General features: G+C 40.8%; 1 protein-coding gene across 1 annotated transcript in view; it reads right to left on the bottom strand.

Annotated features, from left to right (window-relative positions):
- Nucleotides 1-18873, bottom strand: part of PIK3C2A (phosphatidylinositol-4-phosphate 3-kinase catalytic subunit type 2 alpha) — an 87112-nt gene extending 68239 nt beyond the window's left edge. The window contains exons 1-2 of the mRNA XM_054026002.1: nt 18785-18873; nt 2555-3730 (exon numbers count right to left, since the gene is read on the bottom strand). Coding sequence (XP_053881977.1) covers nt 2555-3664 — 1110 coding nt within the window. The 5' untranslated portion in view covers nt 3665-3730; nt 18785-18873. The remainder of the gene's footprint in view (nt 1-2554; nt 3731-18784) is intronic.
- Nucleotides 18874-24283: the final 5410 nt, after the last annotated feature.

Below are 24283 nucleotides of genomic sequence, written 5' to 3'. Positions count from 1 at the left end.
TGCATTAATTAAATTTGTGACTGAACTCCTTGGGAGAGAACTGTATGTCTCCTGCTCTGTGTTTTATGTGCGTTCTCCATATATATCATGTTATATCAGTCTCGAATAATGACCCAGCATGTTTTTCATTTTAAGAACACTTTCACTGCAGATTTGAAAAAACACAAAGGTACCAATGTGAGACTTCTAAAAATAGCTGCAGCACTCAACCCAAGATTTAAGAATCTGAAGTGCCTTTCAAAATCTGAGGGACATGGTGTAGAGCATGCTTTCAGAAGTCTTAAAAGAACACCACACTGATGCAAAATCTACAGAACATGAACCACCAAAAAAAAAAAAAAAAAAAAAAATCAACCTTCTGCTGGTGAAATCTGACTCGGATGATAAAATAAAATAAAATAAAAACTAAAATAAAATGATGATGAAAATAAACATACACTGGTCTGCACTGCTTTGGATGGTTATTGAGCAGAACCCACCATCAGCATGGACGCATGTCCCCTGGAATGGTGGTTCAAGCATGAAGGGACATCTGAATCTTTAGCACATCTGGCATGTAAATATCTTGCAACGCTGGCTACAACAGTGCCATGCAAACCCCTGTTCTCACTTTCAGGTTACATTGTAACTAAGAGGCAGGCAGCATTATCTCCTGCAAATGTAAACAAACTTATTTCTCAACGATTGGCTGCACAAGAAGTAGGACTGAGTGGACTTGTAGGCTCTAAAGTTTTACATTGTTTTGTTTTTGAATGCAGTTATTTTTTTGTACATAATTTGACATTTGTAAGTTCGACTTTTTTGATAAAGAGATGCACTAAAGTACTTGTATTAACTGAAATGAAAAATACTATTTTTACAGTGCAAATATTTATTATAAAAATAAGTATAAAGTGAGCACTGTACAGTTTGTATTCTGTGTTGCAACTGAAATCAAGATATTGGAAAATGTAGAAAACATCCCAAAATATTTATATAAATGGTATTCTATTATTGTTTAACATCACACGATTAATCTTTTCAATCGCGTGATTAATTTTGTTAATTGCTTGACATCCCTAGTGGTAATTGATTTAAGCTATCCACTAAATCCTCCAACCAGAAGAAAAAAAAGGAGGGGAAGATGACTAGACTTGACACACTGATATATCAAAGTAAAAGAACTTTCGGGGGGGTGTGTGGGGGGGAGAAAAAAAAAAAACACAAAACTTGTGTCTACTTTATACATCATAAAAACACCCAATATTTTCTCTTGGCAGGTAGATCAACTTTAAGAGGCATGTTAAAGTTATTTGGTTTTAATCATTCACTTGATTGTGCAATATGGACTGCAGCCCTGATTTTGAAAGTATGGAATGTAAATTTTCACTGACATAACTGCCTGGGCAGGCAGCCTATTGCCTGCTTATGATACTGTCAGAAGTTTTGCTCACCTGTAGCTCTAATTTCAAAGGGAGTTGTGCATGCTCAGCAACTCTGAAAGTCAGGCCAATGGCATACATTAGCAGTTAAGTTGCTCTGGATCATTTAAATCTTCAACATGTTTAGGTGAGAACAAAGGATGGAATCCCATCTCTCCTCTGCACTCTATTCCACGGGTTCATTGCACCACGACCCCTTTCTGACAACAAAAATTATTACATGACCCCCAAATTGGTCCATAATGATCAGATGTTCTAATTCAGCTGCTTCTGAGGGTAGGTCCACACAATCACTTAAGTTGATCTAATTTATGTTGCTCAGGGTTGTGAGAGTAGAGCATCAGCATAGATAGTCTTCACCAGATGCGCTATAGCAGTGAACAGCGCTGATGTAGCGCTTCTAGTGTAGACATGCCCTCAGGAGTGATTTAGAAGAGATTAGAATCCACTGGTGACACGCATGCTCAAAGTTGAACTTGTTAACTAGAATTTAAAAACAAGACAACAAAACTGCAGCTACTCATTACAGCTATTGGATATTTTCATTCTGAACATGAATGTGGGGAACTTTATATGGTTATCTGCATATAATTTTCACGGAGGTGTCTGAGTTCCAGGAGCAAGGGCAACAGTTTGAGTATGCTTATTGTTTAATTATAGAGTTAAAAGTTGAAATTTATGTACTAGGTGACCCTCAGGTTAAATTAATCTTCATAAAATGTATGTAATATTAAAAAAAATCCAATCACTACAACAGGAGTTACCATACAGAGAAACTGTTTTTTAAAAAACACCCAGAATCACTCTTCCTTTCACTGAAGGGGTCACAGAATAGCAAATGCATTTCACAACTTCTTCAGTGAACCACAAACACTTCTTAGGAGGCAACTACTTAAAACTGATTAGATTGAGTTAGGATCACTATAAAAGAGCAGTATTGACTATTCCAAAATTCATCAACATTACACACAACAGTCTAATGAGTGCTGGCTTATTTGAAGATTTATCCCTGCCAATGGGAGTCTTTTTAAAAAGATTCCATTTATGGTTTATATTAAGGACAACATAGATGCAAATTTTAATCCAAGTATCTTGAAAGATATCGTAACCAGTATTAGAAAGATTTATTATACCTGTGGTGTTTGGCCCTGTAACTTTGCAAGCTGAGTTGTTCGAATGTTTAAAGACTGGCTTCTTGTAACTGTTGCCCCAGCAGTGGATTTCCCATTCACTTTTCTTTCAAGATGACACGTTACTAGCAATTTTTCTTCTAGTAGCACAGCATCCCATGGATCTTCTGCAACTGTACTAGAAGTCACCTTTGCATCATCCTCTGCATTACACAAGATCTCCACATTATCCACTTTTGGTTTACTTAGAGGATCCAAGTCCAGCCAATCAAATTTACTAATATCACTGGAGTTTTCTGAGGTTGGTAGTTTAGGTACTATAGACTTAAAATCAGTCATCTCTAAGTCAGTGCTGGATTTCCCATTTTTCAAGAATTCGGAGGTGCTGGCTATTTTGTCAAATACTTTTGCCATTTCTGGCGTGAGTGTTGGAGGATACATGGGCAGGCTTCCTCGTGGATGGAAAGGTGTAGTAGTTGTCAATGGGTATGAAATGTATTGAGACCGCCCGGGAAGACTAAGATAAACAGGTTCTGTAGATTGATAGGTGGACATGCTTAGGTGGAACCCATTCTGAAATACACCAGCTTGTTTATTGTAAGAAGCTGATGGGTAAATAGGAGGTAAAGTGCAAGTCACAGGCCCAGGTAGCCGAGGTGTCCACTGTCCTCTTTGACCAGTAGGCCCAATATAAAATGGTGAAGAAAATGATGGGCTCAGAACAGGAGTTGCTGGTAATGCAGGTACTTTACTAGATTCAAAACTTTCATCTAGAAGCAGTTTCTCTAATTCAGCATGGGTCATTTTATCTATATCAACAGTGCTTAATTTATCTTCCACCCTCTTTTTGGCAGCAGCCTCTGGAAACACCATGAGATCATGGTCCTGCTTATTATGAGTTTGTGCTTTTTGTCTGGTGCTGCTTAAAGACTCAGAAGTTTGCTTATTACCAGTTACCACTCTTTCCTTTTGCATCTTAGCTAGTGCCTCAGCTTCCATCTGCAATGCCTCTTCTTTGTCCACATCTTTTGTCCTTGCAGTTCCCAACGAAGGAGATGAACGCTGTCCATTGCTACTGGATATCTGAGCCATAACGTGAAAGCAGATGTCCATTTAAGAGATCAATCCCTTCTTCCTAACAATCTTTGGCCCTTGACTTTGAAAATAGATTCAGTAGACCTGAACAGAAAAAAAAAATTAGAAAGACATGCACAGGCATAATTTGTACACTAAGTACATAAAGAACTGTTTAAGCTGTAAAATGTAAATTTAAAGCTTTACGTTTAATCCATTTCAGAATATCATATTTTCTAGCCAGTTACAAACCTTTCCTACTATTCTGACTGGATTTATGTAGTTAAACTAGGTACAAATTTTATAAACACACACAGTTCAGAGCTTAATTTTGTTGGGCTCTTTGCAATAATTTATTATGTTATCAGCAATGTCATGCAAAGAGCAGTTATGTTTTGACTGGAGGTGAATGCTGGTCCAGTAGTTAGGGCTGTAGCCTAGAACTTAGCAGACCTGGTTTTAAGTCAGGAAATCTGTGAGACTTTGTACAATTCACATACCTTCTTTGTGCCTCAGTTTGCCACCTGTAAGATGGGGAAAGTTCCCTCCCTCACAAATGTATTGAGGGACCCTGAGTACCAAAGACAGGTAGTGTTCCCGATGCACACTCCAAAAAGGACCTGCTCCAGTTTACCACCAGTAAGTTTAACAAGGCAATAAGGACATGTCAGACTGATTATTAGGGCCCTACCAAATTCACTGCCATGAAAAACAGGTCATGGACTGTGAAGTCTGGTCTCCCCACTCATGAAATCCGGTCTTTTGTGTGCTTTTACCCTATAGTATGCAGATTTCACAGGAGAAGACCAGTGTTTCTCAAATTGAGGGTCCTGACCCAAAAGGGAGTTGTGGGTGGGAGAGGCGGGGGGTCCCCGCAAGGTTATTTTAGAGAGGGGGTGCTGTGGTATTGCCACCCTTACTTCTGCGCTGCCTTCAGAGCTGGGTGGCCGGAGAGTGGTGGCTTTTGGCTGGGCGCCCATCTCTGAAGGTGGTGACCTGCCAGCAGCAGCGCAGAAGTAAGGGTGGCAATACGATACCATGGCATCTTTACTTCTGTGCGGCTGCTGGCGGCGGCTCTGCCTTCATAGCTGGGCTCCTGGTCAGCAGCTGCCGCTCTCCAGCCACCCAGCTCTGAAGGTAGCACCACCAACAGCAGCAGCACAGAAATAAGGGTGGCAGTACTGCAACCCCCCCACAATAACCTTGTGACCCCCCAACTCCTTTTTGGGTTAAGACCCCTACAATTACAATACCATGAGATTTCAGATTTAAATATCTGAAATCATGAAATTACAATTTTTAAAATCCCATGACTGTGAAACTGACCAAATGGGACCATGAATTCGGTAGGGCCCTATTGATGATCACAGCATACCACACTTAAGATGCATCACTATTAGCAATACTAAACTCACGATGAAGGATTTCATGGCCTTTGGAGGAGTTTCATCATACTTTGTCATCATAATTAAATTAAGCATTTAAAAAAATGCTTTGTCACATACAAGCCACATATCTAGGTACATTCATACTTAATTCCCATAAGAGCAATATAAAATAAGTGGGTATTATTCCTCATTACACAAATGAAGGCAGAGAGGCTAAATGACTGCCCAAGGCCAGAGAGCAAATCAGTGGCAAGGCTGGTGTTTGTTTCACAATCCCATGGTTCAAACCATTAGACAGTTCTTCCCAGTACTAACTAATAAATTGGAACACATTTTAAAATGCATCACTATTGTACAATAGACTGCCACAAGGACTCTGGTCTTGAGTCTGAATTTTCAGTGTTTACCATACTATACCTATTTCCACTTTCCTCTATAGCTGTTAAACATGGGCAACTTGCTGCGGAGCCAGAAAACTTTCACCAACAGCAGCTGAGCTATTATACATATTAAATGGCAAGATAAAAATCATGAATAATGAGTTTCTGCAAAGAGGTTATACAAACACCAGTGAAGCTATGCTTATTAAAGCATAGCGTTACTGGGCTGGATATGCCCTCTACATGGAGAGCATTAGGCACCTAAATAAACTGTACAACAATATGCAAAGGGAAACAAAAATTGGACTTGTATGTGGTTTTGGTTCTTTATGATGTACAAAGTTTACATGAATTTTTCTTTTGCTCTTTTAAAAAATTCTGTTTTTAAAATTAGAAGTTGGTTTTCTACACAGGATGAATCTAGACGACAACTGGTGAAATAAAATTGTAAGCCAGAAGAGTGAAAGCTGAGCCTTCTTGAGGTAACTGAGGAAAGGACAGGAAGAGATTTTTAATGCAGCTGTTTACAGCTCTGCTTTAGGCTTTTATTACACCTATTTATCCTCAATGACAAATATTCTGGAAAGAGGAAATCAAAGGTTCTACACCCTCATTCTTCAGTTAAGGGTTGAGAATACGCATCATCTGTGGCTCCCAAGCCAGCCCTTCAGCAAGACCAGAACTGACATTCCTGACATGAAGATAAAATAAGGCTTCTTGTTGTTGAACTTTTCAGGCCTTCTTTATTCATTATAAAGCAGTAAAAGATCAATTTTTATAAATACCTTTGCAGATCACCTCAAAAGGCACAGAAAGAAATCAACATGTCCTAAAAGAACACCTGTTGTGACAGAAGTTGACATATGGAAAGCTACAGCAGCAAACAAATTAGTTTTTGTGAAGTACATCCAGTACCAAAAGCTTATTATAAATAATTGCTATAGAGCCTGCAATGTATGGGGCACTGTACATAAAGGCAGTCACTGCTTTTAAGAATTTACAGTTGATTTAGTTTTGAATTGAGATTAACAATAAGAGTGCCTCACAAGCAAGTATTGCAGACAGCTAGCAAACACTACGACATTTCGATTACTGATCTATGAAAAGTCTGTAAATCAATAAATGGTTTCATAGATCTACAAATCAACTGCTCTTCATAAATGATTAATCCTCTTCCATTCACAATTACTTCTGTGGAGGAAGAGAGAGTGGTACAGAGCAGAAATCCATATGGAAAAAAGGAGAGTGGCTTTCCTGACCTCCAGCTAAGAATCCACTATTATGTTCTAGAGGGGAAAAAGTCCTTGAAACTAATTTTCATTCCCCATTCCCAAAACCAAAAAATTCTTATATGAAGGATTCCCTCTTATGCCTATAACTAATTGCCTTAGTTTCAGGTCCCTGTTAAACTTATAAAAGCAAATTCATATCCTTTTATTTAAAAACTTAAGTCAAACTCACAACACACATGCAAACCATATTTGAAAGTTTAATCCAAGCAACAAGGCATTCCAAAGCACAATACATTGTGTCAAAGTCTATTTTAAGTAAATGTTTTATGTTTGTGCTAGGGCAAAGACTACCCAAATTCTGTGGTTAGACGTCAAACTGCTAAGGGTAGGTGGAGGAAATAATTAAGCAGGGTTGGGAAGCAAAGGCCTTTGGTTTTTTTCTTTGTAACAAACTTTATAATAAGTCCTTCACAATAAAGCCTTTAGGAAGGACTTTGCACTAAATAATATTTTGATTGCTAAACCAGCTGATCCACTCCACCAGCTTATGATACTTTATAAAGATGCACGCTACCAAAAAAAAAAAAAAAAAAAAAAAAAAAAAAGAGTGGATCAGTTCCCCCATTGCTTTGAACCTTACGTAGCTCCGTATGCCAGTGCAAAGTGAGTGTAAAATGGACACAAAATGCTTCCAACAGTCGTGTTTCACACTCACTGTACACAGATATGCAAGGTGCAGGGCAATAGATAAATCAGGCTCAGCATGTTAAACCTGCAATAGAATTGAGAGCCCAGATTTAAAAAAATTGTATTTAGCTGCCTCCAAGCCTTATAGCTACAGATTAGTCTATGTTCCATTTCCTTCTTGATTTCAACCTAAATTTCTCACTGAACTGATTTGCCCTCAACACCCATCACTATACTAGTGCAGGAATATGGTTCCTGTGTGTTCCTTCCATTACATGCATACACAAAGAGAATATATTTAAGGCATAATTCAAGGGGCACAACATCCCTATACACCTCTACCCCGATATAACGCAGTCCCCGGGGAGCCAAAAAAAAATCTCACCGTGTTATAGGTGAGACTGTGTTATATTGGGGTAGAGAGAGAGAGGAACCACTTCCCGCCCCAGCTCACCTTCGCTCTGCCTCCTCCCGGAGCGTGCCGCTCCGCTTCTCCCCGCCTCCCTCCCTTCCACACTTGCCGTGCCAATCAGCTGTCTGGCCCGGCAAGCCTGGAAAGGGGGGGGGGGGGGAGAAGAGAGGTGGAGCTGTGGCAGCATGCTCAGGGGGGGAGGCGGAGATGAGCTGGAGCGGGGATCGGTTCCTCTGAGCCCCCCCCCCATTACTTGCTGCAGCCCTCCCCCCAACTCACCTCCGCTCCGCCTCCTCCCACGAGCACGCCGCAGCTCCGCTTCTCCCCCCTCCCTCCCAGGCTTGCTGCGCCAATCAGCTGTTTGGCACGGCAAGCCTGGGACGGAGAAGTGGAGCTGAGTGGTGTCTCATAGGAGGAGGTGGTGCTGGTGGTGGAGGTGAGCTGGGGCGGGGAGTAGTTCCTCTGCGTCCCCCGCCCTTACTGTGGCCCCCCTACCCCAGCTCACCTCTGCCTCCGCCTCCTCCCATGGAGGAGGAGCGGAGGTGAGCTGGGGTGGGGGAGCCCTGGGGAGGGCCACAGCAAATAACGGGGTGTATGTGTGTGCGCACGGAGGAACCGCTTGCAGTAATACAAATTCTGATATAACGAGGTAGAGCAGCCCCGTCCCCTGGAGTGCTGCTTTACCGCATTATATCTGAATTTGCGTTATATTGGACCACATTATATCGGGGTAGAGGTGTACAAACTTTCTTGTAGGGCTGTCTATCACAGTTAATGCCTGCAATTAACTGAAAACAAAATTCATGTGCTAATTTTTTTAAGCAGCATTAATCACATACCTCTGGGCAGGAATGGCATCATTGGCTGCACAGTGTCCGGTCAAGCCAATAACCCAACCTACCTCTAGAGGACAGGAAGAGAAGAGGAAATGAGAAGAAGAAGAGGCTCCCATCCCAGCTCCAATGGAGAGGTAGGGATCTTGACCCCACCATGCCCCCCCAAGCTCCAGGGACCGACACCCCTCCCACACTGTGTCCCATTACTCCTGGCCAGTCCCCTCGCTCTGGGGACTGACACCCACCCCCTCGCCATGTGCCATTGCCCCTGGCTGGTTCCTCACTCCAGGGACTGACATCCCCACACCATGCTTCAGTGACCCCAGGCTGGGCTCTCATTCCAGGGGATACCCATAGAGAACAGGGGTCTGGCAAGCTCAGCCTCTCTTCCCCTGCTGCATGCGGAGTCCCTTGGGTAATAATCTACCCTCCCTCGCAAACTAGGGCTTGCTCAGCTGAAGGGAGCCCACCTAGCTCAGTAAAAGGAAGCAATCCTGGTACCAGAAACCACCCTTTCCCTAAGCAGCAGCAAGACACCTCCTGGATCCTCCTCATGCACAAGTCATTGCTTGCTTCCCCCCACCCCACCCTCAAGCACTGAATGCAGATTTCTAAGATGAAACTCTCTGCAGACAGGAGGTGAATCCAGAAACAACTGGAGCAGCATCAAGAATTCACCCTTATTCTGCACAACTCTCACCCTCCCATCTCCAGAATATTGACTTGCTGAGATAAAAAAAATCTTAGCCCTTCAATAAGGCAAGATTCCTCTAAAGGAGGAACAAGAATTTGGACTGAGTGGAATTGTAGGCTCTAAAATTTTACATTGTTTTATTTTTGAGTGCAATATAATAAAAAAAATAATACTACATTTGTAAGTTCAACTTTCATGATAAAGAGATTGCACTACAGTAATTGTATGAGGTGAACTGAAATACTATTTCTTTTGTTTATATTTTTACAGTGCAAATATTTGTAATCAAAAATATTATAAACTGAGCACTGTACACCAGTGATCCCCAACTTTTTTCGTCTGGCGTGCGCCAAAAAAAGGCGAGTGCTGCCGGTGGAGCACCCCTGCTGTACACTTTGTATTCTGTATTGTAACTGAAATTAATGTATTTGAAAATGTAGAAAAAACTTCTCAAAATATTTAAATTAATATTGTATTATTTAACAGTGCGGCTAATCACAATCTCTCTCGTCGCTTGACAGCCCTACTTTCTTACTAATATTTTCTTTTAAATTTACTTTCCCCTTCATACTGTTTATTTTTACATTTCGCTCAGCTTGAACATAGACTTGCCATCAGGTTCTGCTGTGGTGTTTGGGCTGACAACAGTTTATGGAAATGCTGAAAAATAGAACACTAAATTGAAAGTTTGGAAGAGTTCCCTATTTATATTAGGTTTTATAAAGCCTTTTTTCCCCTCCTCCCCCAAAGTCTAGTCTTTGGCTTAAATCTAGTTTATGCTAATGGATGTTTACATGTTAATGGAATTCTTCAGTTGTGAAGACTAAAGAGAAGTGTTGTACACACTTCTTTGTAAATTTATCCTATCACCAGTTTGCATAAACATGCCTATGTTTTTTTTAGTACCAGACAGATGTTTTGCATCTTTCCCAGCACGCTTTAAAAAAATATGGTCCCAAATGAGAGTTGTTATGGCTGTCACACAGCTTCTCAGAAGGTCACCAGTTTTCCTACTCCCCCAAGAACATTTCAGATAAGTCATAAGGGGCATAGCAACAATGTTAGAAAAATCATTGAAGCATATAGGAATCTGTGGTGAATTAAACTCGTTTTTATTCTACACACCTCTGCAATCAAGGCATTTTCTATGAAAGCAAATAGAGTACTGTACTCCATTGATGCAAGGTAGCGGCATGCCTGTTGTGCCCACTGCTTTGAAATGGTGCACACTTATGTATTCACAATTCTCTTGGTAGCAGAACATTGCAATACAGTTTTCTGAAAAGGTTTCTCTCAAAATATTTACTCGTCACCTACTGAAGGACTGAACCTACTTGCCACAGACTGCTAACCCTGTAGTTACTTCTCACACCAGTTGCTGAGGAGGCAGCGTGCAGTGCCTGGTTCCCTCAATCTTTTATACCAGCAGCTGGCTAGTTAAATAGATGTGCAGAGATGAGGGATAGAGCTTCACTTCCATCATTTCCTTTCCTCACAACTACTAGAAGGGAGAAACTTCGGTCTCTCCCTTCCTCACCACCAGAGATTCATGGGGGCTATGAGAATGGATGTGTCCACTATTTTATCTTTCTCCAGCCTGCTGTACTTTTTGATCATCCTCTGAATAAACTCCAGGCACTACTGCTTGACAAAGCTATGAGTAATAGTGTGAAATTGGTATGATTTGTAACAGTTTCACTCTTGCCCGGAGGCTCCTGAATAGCAGCAGGAAAACTGCTTTGAGTTCAAGTATTATTCTGCTGTTGCTTGGGAAAGCGAACGAGATTCAGCATACTCACTGGCACTATTCAGAACCCTTTGGTCAGCAGCAACTGTCAAGAATTACATGATTTTCACTTTGGTGCTGCTTGGAAAAATTAAGAGCAGCAGAAGCAATGCAATATCTTTCTGATTCATCAAAACTGCATCAGTTTACACGGGCTATTTTCAAACATTAAAGGGATTTAAATAAGTAAAGCTTAAGTTTTGAACAAATTGATGACTCAGGCACTCACTTTTTCTAGGAAAAGTATCCCATTCTCCATGGGCAAGTGGATATCTTTAGGCCCTGGTTTGATATCAACACTCAATATCTTGTCTCTCAAGTACGGTGCAGTGCTACACATCTGTGGCAATATACCCATGATTACCAACATATAAAAGAGCCCATCCTTAGAAAAAGTTGTCTATTAATGACTTTACAAGTTCAGAAGATCTTCTATCATGAATCACTTTCATACAATGAAGTAGTCAACAGTTGCATACTTCCACCGACAGAAAAACCCAATTACATCTGATAGCCAAGAAAGGCTAGGATAGAAGTATATTAATGGAAGTCAGAGTTCCTTTCTAGTTTTATTTTTGCCAGGCAGACATTCTGTCATTGCGCACACACTTAGTTTGATCACAGCATTCAAGGCTTGTCTTTAGACAGGGTATTCAGAAAGCCAAACCAAATGTCTAAACCTGTTCTCCGATTCTCCATCATTGGCTATAACTGGACTGCAGTTTTCTAGTAAGGGGGGGGGGGGGGAGGGGAAAATCAGATGCACTTGGTGGGACTGCAATAGCTTTAACAAGACTTGATTTCATGTATGCCAACATTTTAATGTTGAATTCATATGATTAATATATCACAGCTAATGCTCCTTCAATTTGAGTTAATACAAAACAGACTGTCTAACTTGGTTTTGAATGTGGACTGCACAACATCTGCCAAAAATTCTCTTATATACCAGAGTGAAAAATGCCTAAAATTGTAACTTATCAAATTCGGAAGGCAATTAAGAGTACCTAGTTAAACTTCCACAAGATTTGCAAACAGAAGGGTGAGTGATCAGAGTAGAACTCTTTTCTCAGGCTCTAGGATTCACAGCAGCATTGCATTTAAATTCAAATCTCAGGGGCAAGAAAAATGAGAGATGCCTGCATTGTTACTGATCTTGTGTTAAAAATTCATGAAAGGTGTTTGACACAACTGGAATTCATTAGAAGCTCTAGGCCTAGCTAACAGCTAGGTGTAACTGTGCTTTCAGTCAAGTCTTCCAAACACTGGAAATAACCCCAAAAGACTCAAAATTGTTGCTCTTATCTCAACTACTGCGATATACTGAAGCCAATACCATTAGAATGTAGATCTAAAGCAAGGTGCTTCACCTATTTGCCTTCAAGAGCACAATTCTCCATCCAAATACTTAAATGGCATTTGTCAAATACCTATGTTTTTTTTAATTGATTGCAATATTTTATTTGAAAATAAAATCTGACAGTTTCCCTTTTCCACTTCGCTGATTTTCCCCTGCATTTGAAGTTGAACTAAGACACCTGTGTACTTTGTCTATGCATTAGCATCAATTATGTTGACATAAGTCTGGGCTGTATCTGTTGTACATATTATCTCCAACACCTTTGAAGGATACAACCAATAGACAATGATGCAGTTCTAGTTACAAACAGATCTAACAAGCAAGTTTGATTAAAGTTACAAGGCAAATACCTTAACTGGTTTCTTTGATTCCTTGCTCCACTTCCGGGAGAAGTTTTATCAGTCACCCCGCTGCCTAGTTCTAACTCTATGGTCACCCCCATTCCCAAGCTTCCAAAAGAGAGAAAACAAACCATTCCCACCCCAAAAAAACAGCAGGGAAAAAGAGGCAGCAGGGTCACCTGAGGGCAACTCCAGTGTTAAAATGCATAAAGCTGATGGGATCAGCATTAATTCCCACAGGGACACAGACACACCATGGAGTGGGAACAGATCACAGCATGAGTGGCTGAGCCTGTACCCACCCACAAAATCTAATCCAGGTATAGCACCCAGAAAGGGACTTCTGTGGAGCCAGAGACAGGATGCCATAAAATGGACCCTCTATGTTAAGACAGCAGGTTTTCTGCTCCTGTCCACTCAGAGGATCATTGAGTCCCACATCACTATCAACGGGGAAGGAGCAAAGAAGTACCTAATTGTTTGTTTTGTTTCTGCTATAGATTCCAAAGACAGCATATGGAAGCAGAATTTCACATTGAACAACATCCAAAAAATAAATTGCTCTTTTTTCTCCAATTGACAGAACTGAATTAATCTGTCTTTAGCAATGAGAGTGAATAAACTTATTTACAGCAAGTGTACTGCTATTTGATTAGATTTACTAAGCCATATATCTGCCAACTATTATGCAACCTGTTTTCATGGCTCTGAACTAATTGAGTATTTCCCCCAAGCAATACTTTAACAAAAAACATTCATCAGACGTTGACATTTATCTGTTTACTCAATACTGATCTCCAAGTAGATCATTTTATAAATCTATTAGAAAAGTAATATTTTAAAAGCTGTATCAATATTAAGGTTGTGAGGAAACTGCAAGATGAAATGTTAAACTTATCTGCTACAGATAAGGCTACCCAGCAGGAACATGATATTCCCTAAATTACAATATATTATGTTTTGCCTACCAAAACAGGAAAATTGTAACAGTGTACAACATTCTAACAGCAATGTCACTATTGAGAAGATTAGGAATGAATTTATAATTTTAGGTGGAAAACCCAAATAAGGAATAATTAATTCCAGAGTACTTTCATTTTTCCAGAATTTTAAACTTCTAACAAACTGAAAACTTCTCAGATCCAGATTAAAAAAAATTAACTGGGAATTACAAGGATGTCTTTTCTATAGAGAAATCTTATTACCCCAAGCAGAGGTAATCACCAGCTGCTCACACTACATTTAACATTCTTGATCTACTTAAGCAGAGTTGGACAGCAATTTCCTGTCCCAAAATATGAGGTATTGATCACAATTTCATTTAACCTGTTATTTATAATCATTCATTTCAGTGAGGTACACAACGGTACACTCAAATGCAGTGTACATTATTTATCAGTCATTTTCTAAGAGAAACTTTACAACTATCAGCAATCTTACCACCCAATAAAGTTCTAAAAATTCCAGCACTAAATACTGATGGTAAATTATAGGTACATGTCCAACCTTCTTTTTAAAGTAATGCCTTGATGTACAATAGCCCAAGTTTTTTAGGCCTTTGGCTGGGTGGGGGGGGGGGGGGGGGGAAGAGGTTTGTTTTTTTTAAAGTAGTCCCTATGGTTGTTTTGCTTTTAAATATTACAGAATTAAACTACCGTGTATTTGCTGAACACATAATGATGGCTTAGGTGGAATTTAAAGAATGTACAGACTTTTCCTGTTTAAGGAAAAACTATCATTGCCCCTTTAAGAGATAGTGGAGAAAACTCGTACAGAATAATATGCAGCAATAAAACACTAGAGAGGACTAACCAAATGGCAAGCAATTTATAGCAAGATATTCTCCACAGCAGGAAAACTTCACAAGTAGGGAAAAAACATGAGGGGGGAAAAAAAAAAAAAAAAAAAAAAAAAAAAAAAAAAACTTACTGTTCAAAAAATACCCTTTACCCCAGGGAGTCCCAGATTGCTACACGCTTTTGAGAAAATCTAACAAGGCACTTCAACCAGAAAAGCCAGGAGTAAGCCACATGCCAGCTACTTGTGGAGGTACCAAAATAGTGAAGCTATCTTGAAACTTGTATGCTATGAACTCAATTTATACCAACTCATTTCACCGAGGTAACCACACAGTGATAACACTATTGACATCTAGGTCTGAACTGATGACAGTATATCCTATTGCAAATGTCCTGAGCCACCTACTTCCTTCACACCTGCTACACAGAGTTTATGAGATGTGCATTGTATATTATAAGCACTACACATTAAAATAGTTACGTTATTGTGGGTAAGCTTTCCCACAAAAATTTCATCATATGCACTTTGAAAAGCCAACATTTGATTCCAAATCATTTTCAGAATGTGCAGATTTCATTACTACAAGTACATTTAGCAAATATTTCCTCCTTCACGTACTTGCCAAATCTAGAATCCAGACTTCTTCACTCTCCTGCAATAACGATACCGCAACTACCCTTTTTGATGTATAAAAAAGTACAAAGAGTGCTGTATTAAGAGGTTGTGTCACTGACGTGGGATAAATAATGAACTCTATCTAGCCTTGCCAAGTAGCTAAAAATCCATTTCCTCATTCTTTTTAAAATATGTACAGCAAATTGTTAATTAGATCTACACATCCATGCAACTGATTTATATTCTTTAACAATTTTTTTTCAAACTTTGCTGTACTTTCCCCAATGAAAATGGAATGCTACAGTAAATTCTTCAACCATAGATACGAAAGGCAGTCACTCAAATTTCAGACAAAAACTTTTTCTCTTCTACTTCAGTAGGTTCAATTCAAAATGTAATATTGCATTTTACAGGATGGGGTTTGGAATTCTAAAGAAAAAACAAACCCCATACACTGGAATGTTTACTACATCAAGAATTGTTAACTCTTTATACATTGCCATTAAACTTCATTTAAAGGTTTATAGGTGTACACCCCCAAAAAACAGTTAACATTCCATTTCAATGTATTTTTCTGACTGGAGTTCAGTGATATTGATTCTAGGAGTTAAAATGTATTTCAAATCTCAGTTTACTACATTCAGATGGTATTTAAAGGACCACACAGAGACATTACCGAATGAGGAACTGACAATGGGTCGAACAAAAACTCGTCAATTGCATGAAGCTATTTATTGATAGTAGCAATCTAGATCCCTGCAAATCTGCAGCAATCCACTTTATATCTGTGGATATCCACATCCGCGGATGCAGCTATACACGGGCCATATTTGTAGAACGCAGATCGGATGTCGATACAAAATTTGTATCCACATGGGGCTCTACAGATAGAGATACTATTTTAGTTTTAACTAGCAATCGAGGGTAAGGAACATAATCAATTTCAAATCCAGTCAATTTAAAGAGAAGAAGAATGAAATGAAATGAAATTTCAGGTATTACATCTGCTCCCAAAGACCTGTGACAATTTTTGTGGTTTTACAATCATATTTTCCTATTTTTAAGTAGCTTGTTTCTTGATTACTGTTGAATGTCCCACACAAAAGGGAAAAATGACTAGCCTCTCCTCCCACATTTATTTTTGTTGATTTGTGCAGGTGAACCTTATGCCCCGCAGAGCCCCATCAACAATGGTACTCCTTGAGGACACAGATCACCACAGACAATCCACTAGCAGGATCAAGATTTAAATGAAATCAAAACTGATCCAAAACTCACTACATAAAGCATTTTAAGTTAAAGTAAGCCAACTGGGGGAAAAAAAATTGTTGTCTAATCTCTTTACTGTGATTTTCTCTATGTGTTATTAGAAGTAACAGCAGGTAAACCATTTTCAGACTGAAGTACATTTTAAGGTGATTTTGCTCCTTTAAAAAAGCACCACAATTAGATTGTTAGTCATTTTTCTGTTGACTACCTCACCCCTTTAAAAGCAAGCATTCGTTTTTTGTTTCTCTGGGTCTAACCTTCTTCCACCAGGCATTGTTTTTTTTTTTTTTACTCAGTGCAGCTTCCTTGTTCCATCACTCCTTTATTCATGCTCATCTTTCCTCACTGCACTTTATTTCAGTTTCTCCTGTTTTTAATTGCCCCTCTCTGTCTCTCTCCATTTTTCTGGAGAGGACCTGATAACATAATTAAGTTTAACTTATTTTCTCCCTCAAGGCCACCACAGAAACCTCTCTTTCAGGTCTAATCTGCAGGGGATGCGCAAGAGGATCCTTGGGAGTGCACGGCAGGAGGAGCGCTTTTTTGGGGGGGGGGCATACTTCGGCATGGCAGGGGTGCATGCTCAAAAATTTTTTACTGATAGGCATGCACGATCAAAAAAGTTTCAAGACTACTGAGATAGAGTGATGAAGTATTACAAGGAAAAGCAAACAGCCTCTGCCAGAATGAGGGCTGAACTCCATTCTGAACTAACAAGCATTATCAGTGGACCACAAGATACTTCCCTTTTTGTAACTTAATTTTTCCCCCTTACAGTTTATCCTTCCCTTCCATTTTCTTTAGGATTTCACTCATGTTTGCTGCACATACTACATTCTCAATAGGAGCTGTAAAGGTCTCCTTTGCAAATATTAGGATTTCCAGTTATTTTACATCCATCCATTTCTTCAAAATAGGAGATTCTCCTCTACCGAAATACATTAGTTATTTTTACACCTTGGTGTTTTGTTGACTAAAGAACTATCACTTTCATTTCACTGTTTTTGGGAGCACATTTAACACAGTAGTTATAAACATCACTAAGACTAATTTTCCTTTCTTCAACCTTCCATATTTCCCTCTTCCAGTTATTTTCTTGCTAGTGTCCTCTTTGCCAATCTTTCCTCCCCAAGCACTAGACAATCTTCAAAAAAGTTATTTATACTACCAAAAACATGTGCATGTTTTATATTTTCTTGGCTTCAATAAAAAATAAGACTTAGATGAAAGTACATAGACTACTATGATTACAAAGGGGAAAGTGATTATGTCTAAAAAGTAATTTAAAAAGAGACAACTTAGTGGTTTAAGAATCAGAGTTGAAATGCTCAGCTTAACTGAAACAACAGGGTCAAATACCAACACGTGATCAGTTAAGCTCCTCAGCTATCCATGATACAATAAACCAAGTTAAATGCAGTTTAACTTTTGTGGTTTTGGCGATAACAACTGAGATCCCATATACTCTACATTGGCATTGGGGAGGGGGGGGTTGTACTTTACGTAAGAATATACATTTGATTCAGTATGCAGCACCAAAGGTTTTTTTGCTTTCATGGTTGTTCGCTAAGCTAGATACCAGTTAACACCTACCCCTCCAGTCCACCCAAGGTAGCAACCCTGACATCATATACACTCTCTGAAATGCAATCAGATCCTTGGGAGTGAATGATGTTATATAAATGCAAAATGTTGTTCAAGAGATCTTGCAATAAAGATCTTGAGATTAAAAGAAATGTTGTTCTACCGCTTGAAATAATGCAATTAACAGGGAGAAGTTACTAGGTATTTTTACGTGACAGTTTATGGGCAGCCACCCCCCAGACAAACTTGAACCCACATAAAGGAAAAGCACGTTACAGCGACGGCTTCAGACCCGGGGCTAACTGTGCCGGGATGCCCCGCTGCGTCCCGGGCCCGGCCCGCGCCTGCGAGGCGGAAAGTCACCCGGAGGAATCACAGCATCCGGAGCCCCGGGGGACCGACACCAAGGGCGGTAGGAGGCCCGAGCCGGGGGGGAAGCAGCGAGAGTTGCCGACACGGCCAGTCCCCCTGCCCCGCACGGCACCGGCGAGAGCTGAATCCAGGCAGCTGCTCGGCGCCAGCCTCACTGGCCGTAGCCCCGGGGGAAGCGCCCGAGCAGGAGCCAGGCAGGCCCCGGGCACAGCGCCCTGGCGGCTGCGGGACGGGGCGGCAATGCCGGGGTCCCGGCGGGAGGGGCGCCAGGCGCCGCAGGGGCCCCAGCCCCGGGAAAAGGACAAGCCCGGATACCGCACAGGGCCAGCCGCCGGCACCGAGCCGCCTCGCAGAGAGACCCACCGCGCGGGCCAGGGGTCCCGGCTACCAGCCCCGCTCTCACCTCGCCGCGCCGCTGCCCCGCGGCAACAGCCATTTCCCGTCCCTGCCGCCGCCGCCGCCGCGGATAAAGTCACTGGAGGGACGAGCCCGCCGCCGTGCGCTCACTTCCGGCCGGGCCCGAGAGCCCGCCCCCTGGGGGCGGAGGCCAGGCGCTGAAGAGACGGGCAGGAGGAGGAGCGACTCTGATGGGGGGCGGGGAAAGGGGTGATAAGAGCGGGGGGCGGAGCGTGGCCTGTTGCGCAAGGGTGGGGCTCTGCGTGAGCCCACACAGGCGTTCTTATTGTTACGTCATTGTTTATGGCTGTAATGACGGGGGGGCTGAGTCACTTGGACCATGGCCTATTGCTCACAGCACCACGGGAAGGTGGCAGGGCAGCCAGCCCCAGCTTCTCCCTTTTATACTGGAACCAACCCCCATACCCAACAGGCTGGTTCCTGTAATGGTGATTTGGGGAGGGGCCAGATTCCATGTTCCAGCTTAGACAGCCTGGCTCATGTTGTGGGCATCCTACATTCTGCAGAGCCTGCGTATTTTGTAGCAACAAAAATCCCTGCCAGAAATTTTTCACATGGTATGCACAACTGAACTACACTTGCTTTAGGGGTCATATTACCATCAATCAAGGGGCTGCTGGGCCAAAGTTCAGTAAGTAACGTTGTGACCAGCAACCTCTGTCAATGTGTTGCCAGGCCAAAGCTGAGTGGTAATGCAACCCTGCACACCAGGTCATACTGCCTCTCAGTTTGGAGGCCCTCTCAAATAGGGCCTGGGACAAACTGGCCTGTGCCATCCCTTGCATGAACAACATGCAATCAGCTTGCAAACACTACTCAAGAAAGACCATTGTGAAAATTTTCCCTTGAAATCAATGAACTACACAGGCAGGAAAATGCCTATTGTGTCATTGCACAAACAGCACAGGCTGTGTCAGAAGAACTGAGGGAGATTTTAAAAATCTGGTGGAAAACCACATTGCAGCAAAAAGGACATATTTTAAAGACTGCCTTCAATTTAATTTAACCTAAAAATCTTTGACCAGGCTGTAAAGGCTGGATATTGTCATCAAAATGAATTGCCATATCGAAAGAGATGCAGAGATTTTAGGGGGAGGTGCTACTCAACCTAATTTCCTTTTCTTATCGTCTGATCTACGTAAGAATTTTCAGAATTACTGGAAACTTGCATAACAAACATGTCCTTCTCCGGAGCTGCAGTTCAGTACAAATACAAAGAACTTCCTTTATCACATGCTGTGGAGGAAGGGTACTGAGTGTGCTTTCTGGGGAAGAGAAAATAAATCAAACTAAGAGTTTTGGAATGACGCTAGTAAAATAGAGTTAGATATATATAGCTTGTGATTTTTAATAGCAGAAGTAGTATTTCAGCATTTGTCAGTGGAGGCTCTAATGTAATCAGGGACATCTTCCATTAAATAAATATTCACTTACTGTAATTTTACAAAATATTTCATAGCCCCCAAATTATCAGCATTTGGAGTACTGAATTTTTCTGAACTGTCAGAATGAAAAAGAAATAAAAATTTTGTCTTAGTAATCTCTGAAAAGTACAAATTGTTTTTTGTATGTTCAAAAGTATTATATATGGCATTTTAGACCAAGGTTAGGCAAATATAACATCTCATAATATCTAATAAAATGCATTATATGTACTGTAACAAAAATATTATTTTTCAGTATTAATTTTGTAAAAACTTACCAAGAGAATGACACCGTATTCTCTACATTCCAAGATGTGTCACTCACAATGATCAAATGATTCACTGTGACTATTGACATTTTATTCAGATAATGAACAACTTTTGACATTTCTGAAGACCCTCAAAACAACAAACTATATAATTCCAGCTAGATGGCACATGAAAAACTCTCAGTAAATTGCTCAGTTCATGAAGAAATTACATATATTGCTTACCTGGAATATACTCTTGTCTTAGTTTTTATATTGGCACCCATCATGGCAGTATCTGACTGCTTATTGTAAGGATTAATCAGTTAGGCTCTGATCCTGTACCATTAAAATCAATGGGAGCTTTGCTATAGGATCAAGACCTTTAGGTCTGATAGTGAAAACACCCTGCATTCAGGGGCTTGCATGATTGGGCTTTTAATGATTATAGTTGTAAAACACTACAAAGGTGTTAGATATTACTTAAAATATGACTGCCTGGGACTGGACCAAATATGAGTCATAGAAATTTGATACAGAAAGAGACTAATTTGGTAATTTAGTCCATTTCACAGACCAATGCAGAATTATTCTCTTCAGTCTATTATCAAGTCTATTTCCAAGTCTAGATTAAATGTCATAAGCAGCAGGGGCTCTTGCTGTCAGGAAAGTTTCCTGATATTCAGCCTACATTTTTTTTATCTCATCATAACTAGTTACCTAACTATCTACTCTAATCTATTTAAACACATTCCTATAGTGCCCATCACTATGGTATATAAGTACTGATCCCCTTGTATACCCTAAAATATCCCCTTTTTTTGTTTGTTTGAAAAGAAATTCTATAAAAATAGCTATGTGTGGTACAATGGTCATAGTTTCTCAACTACATCCACATTAAATTTGTTCATTTTACACCTCCTGCCTTTGTACCATTAGATATACTTTAATAGAGTTCCCATCCAGCTTTCGGAACTTGTCTCCTATTTGTTATGTGTCCAGTAGGGGTTCTCTTATATGTAAGGTATTATGGCACCAACACACCTTTTTGGAGTAGTCAAACTTTCAATGATGAGTGGATCCAACCAAGTGGTTCTGCTTCTATAATGGTAACTACTTGGTACAAGCCCAGCTTGTAGGTAGGACAAAATTATCGCATTCTTATTTGAACTGATGAGGGGGATGCTGACACAGCACACAGTTGTGGAAAAGCAACATCACTTGCCCCATAACCTCAGCCATGCTGAACACAACGCCATCTACAGCCTCAGAAACAACCCTGACATCATAATCAAAAAGGCTGACAAAGGAGGTGCTGTCGTCATCATGAATAAATTGGAATATGACCAAGAGGCTGCTAGACAGCTCTCTAACACCACATTCTACAGGCCATTATCCTCTGATCCCACTGAGGATTACCTAAAGAAACTACACCATCTGCTAAAAAAACTTCCTGACAAAGCACAGGAACAAATCTGTACAGACACATGCCTAGAACCCCAACCAGGGGTATTCTATTTACTACCCAAGATCCATAAACCTGGAAATCCTGGACGCCCCATCATCTCAGGCATTGGCACCCTAACATCAGGCTTGTCTGGTTATGTGGACTCTCTCCTCAGGCCCTACGCTACCAGTACTCCCAGCTATCTTCGAGACACCACTGACTTCCTGAGGAAACTACAATCCATCGGTGATCTTCCAGAAAACACCATCCTAGCCACTATGGACGTAGAAGCCCTCTACACCAATATTCCACACAAAGATGGACTACAAGCTATCAGGAACAGTATCCCTGATAATGTCACAGCTAACCTGGTGGCTGAACTTCGTGACTTTGTCCTCACCCACAACTATTTCACATTTGGGGACAATATATACCTTCAAGTCAGCGGCACTGCTTTGGGTACCCGCATGGCCCCACAGTATGCCAACATTTTTATGGCTGACTTAGAACAACGCATCCTTAGCTCTCGTCCCCTAACGCCCCTACTCTACTTGCGTTACATTGATGACATCATCATCTGGACCCATGGAAAAGAAGCCCTTGAGGAATTCCACCATGATTTCAATAATTTCCATCCCACCATCAACCTCAGCCTAGATCAACCCACACAAGCGGTCCATTTCCTGGCCACTATTGTGCTAATAAGCGATGGTCACATAAATACCACCCTATACCGGAAACCTACTGACCGCTACACTTACCTACATGCCTCCAGCTTCCATCCAGGACACACCACACGATCCATTGTCTACAGCCAAGCTCTAAGATATAACCGCATTTGCTCCAATCCCTCAGATAGAGACAAGCATCTACAAGATCTCTATCAAGCATTCTTAAAACTACAATACCCACCTGCTGAAGTGAAAAAACAGATTGACAGAGCCAGACGAGTACCTAGAAGTCACCTCCTACAAAACAGGCCCAACAAAGAAAATAACAGAACACCACTAGCTGTCACCTTCAGCCCCCAACTAAAACCTCTCCAGCGCATCATCAGAGATCTACAACCTATCCTCAAAGATGATCCTTTACTCTCACAGATCTTGGGAGACAGACCTGTCCTCGCTTACAGACAACCCCCCAACCTAAAGCAAATACTCACCAGCAACCACACATCACTGAACAAAAACACTGACCCAGGAACCTATCCTTGTAACAAAGCCCGATGCCAACTCTGTCCACATATCTATTCAAGTGACATCATCATAGGACCTAATCACATCAGCCATACCATCAGGGGCTCGTTCACCTGCACATCTACCAATGTGATATATGCTATCATGTGCCAGCAATGCCCCTCTGCCATGTACATTGGCCAAACCGGACCGTCTCTCTGCAAAATAATTAATGGACACAAATCTGACATCAGGAATCATAATACTCAAAAACCAGTGGGAGAACACTTTAACCTGTCTGGTCATTCTATGACAGACCTGCAGGTGGCTATTTTACAACAGAAAAACTTCAAAAACAGACTCCAACGAGAGACTGCTGAGCTGGAATTGATATGCAAACTAGATACAATCAACTCAGATTGAATAAGGACTGGGAATAGTTGAGCCATTACAAACATTGAATCTATCTCCCCTTGTAAGTATTCTCACACTTCTTATCAAACTGTCTGTACTGGGCTAGCTTGATTATCACTTCAAAAGTTTTTTTCTCTTACTTAATTGGCCTCTCAGAGTTGGTAAGACAACTCCCACCTGTTCATGCTCTCTGTATGTGTGTATATATATCTCCTCAATATATGTTTCACTCTATATGCATCTGAAGAAGTGGGCTGTAGTCCACGAAAGCTTATGCTCTAATAAATTTGTTAGTCTCTAAGGTGCCACAAGTACTCCTGTAGCTTTGTTTATGAAGGCATAATTATAATGATCTCTCTGTGCCTTGGGTCAAAGAATGGTGTCACCCTTAAAGTATTTATGATACAGGAAATCACTAATGTGAACATATAAATGCTGTACACATGTATAACCAGTGTCACTATTTTGGCACGGTATGTGCTATCAATGATACACTGATAAAATATCTAAATTGCCCTGTACATTTTCAGGGACCCTTTTTCAAACACATGTTTTGTAAGGGTAGATTTGTATGACAGGCAGATTGGAAATAAAGGTTGGTCCTTGACTAAATAAAAATTGTAAATTCAAAGCATACATTAACAACCTTTTGTTACTATAAACACTTTCTCCAATTAATGGGAAAAATGTCTTTTAAGGATCAACTCTGCCACTGCTATGCTCACCATCCTTGACACTCGTAGGACACTAAGCTTGATTCTCATATGTTTTGTCTTA

This window comes from Malaclemys terrapin, chromosome 4 (genome assembly GCF_027887155.1).
Source record: "Malaclemys terrapin pileata isolate rMalTer1 chromosome 4, rMalTer1.hap1, whole genome shotgun sequence".
Lineage (NCBI taxonomy): Eukaryota > Metazoa > Chordata > Testudines > Emydidae > Malaclemys > Malaclemys terrapin.
The sequence above is the reverse complement of the archived record's forward strand: the minus strand, read 5'-3'. Positions and strand labels throughout refer to the sequence as shown.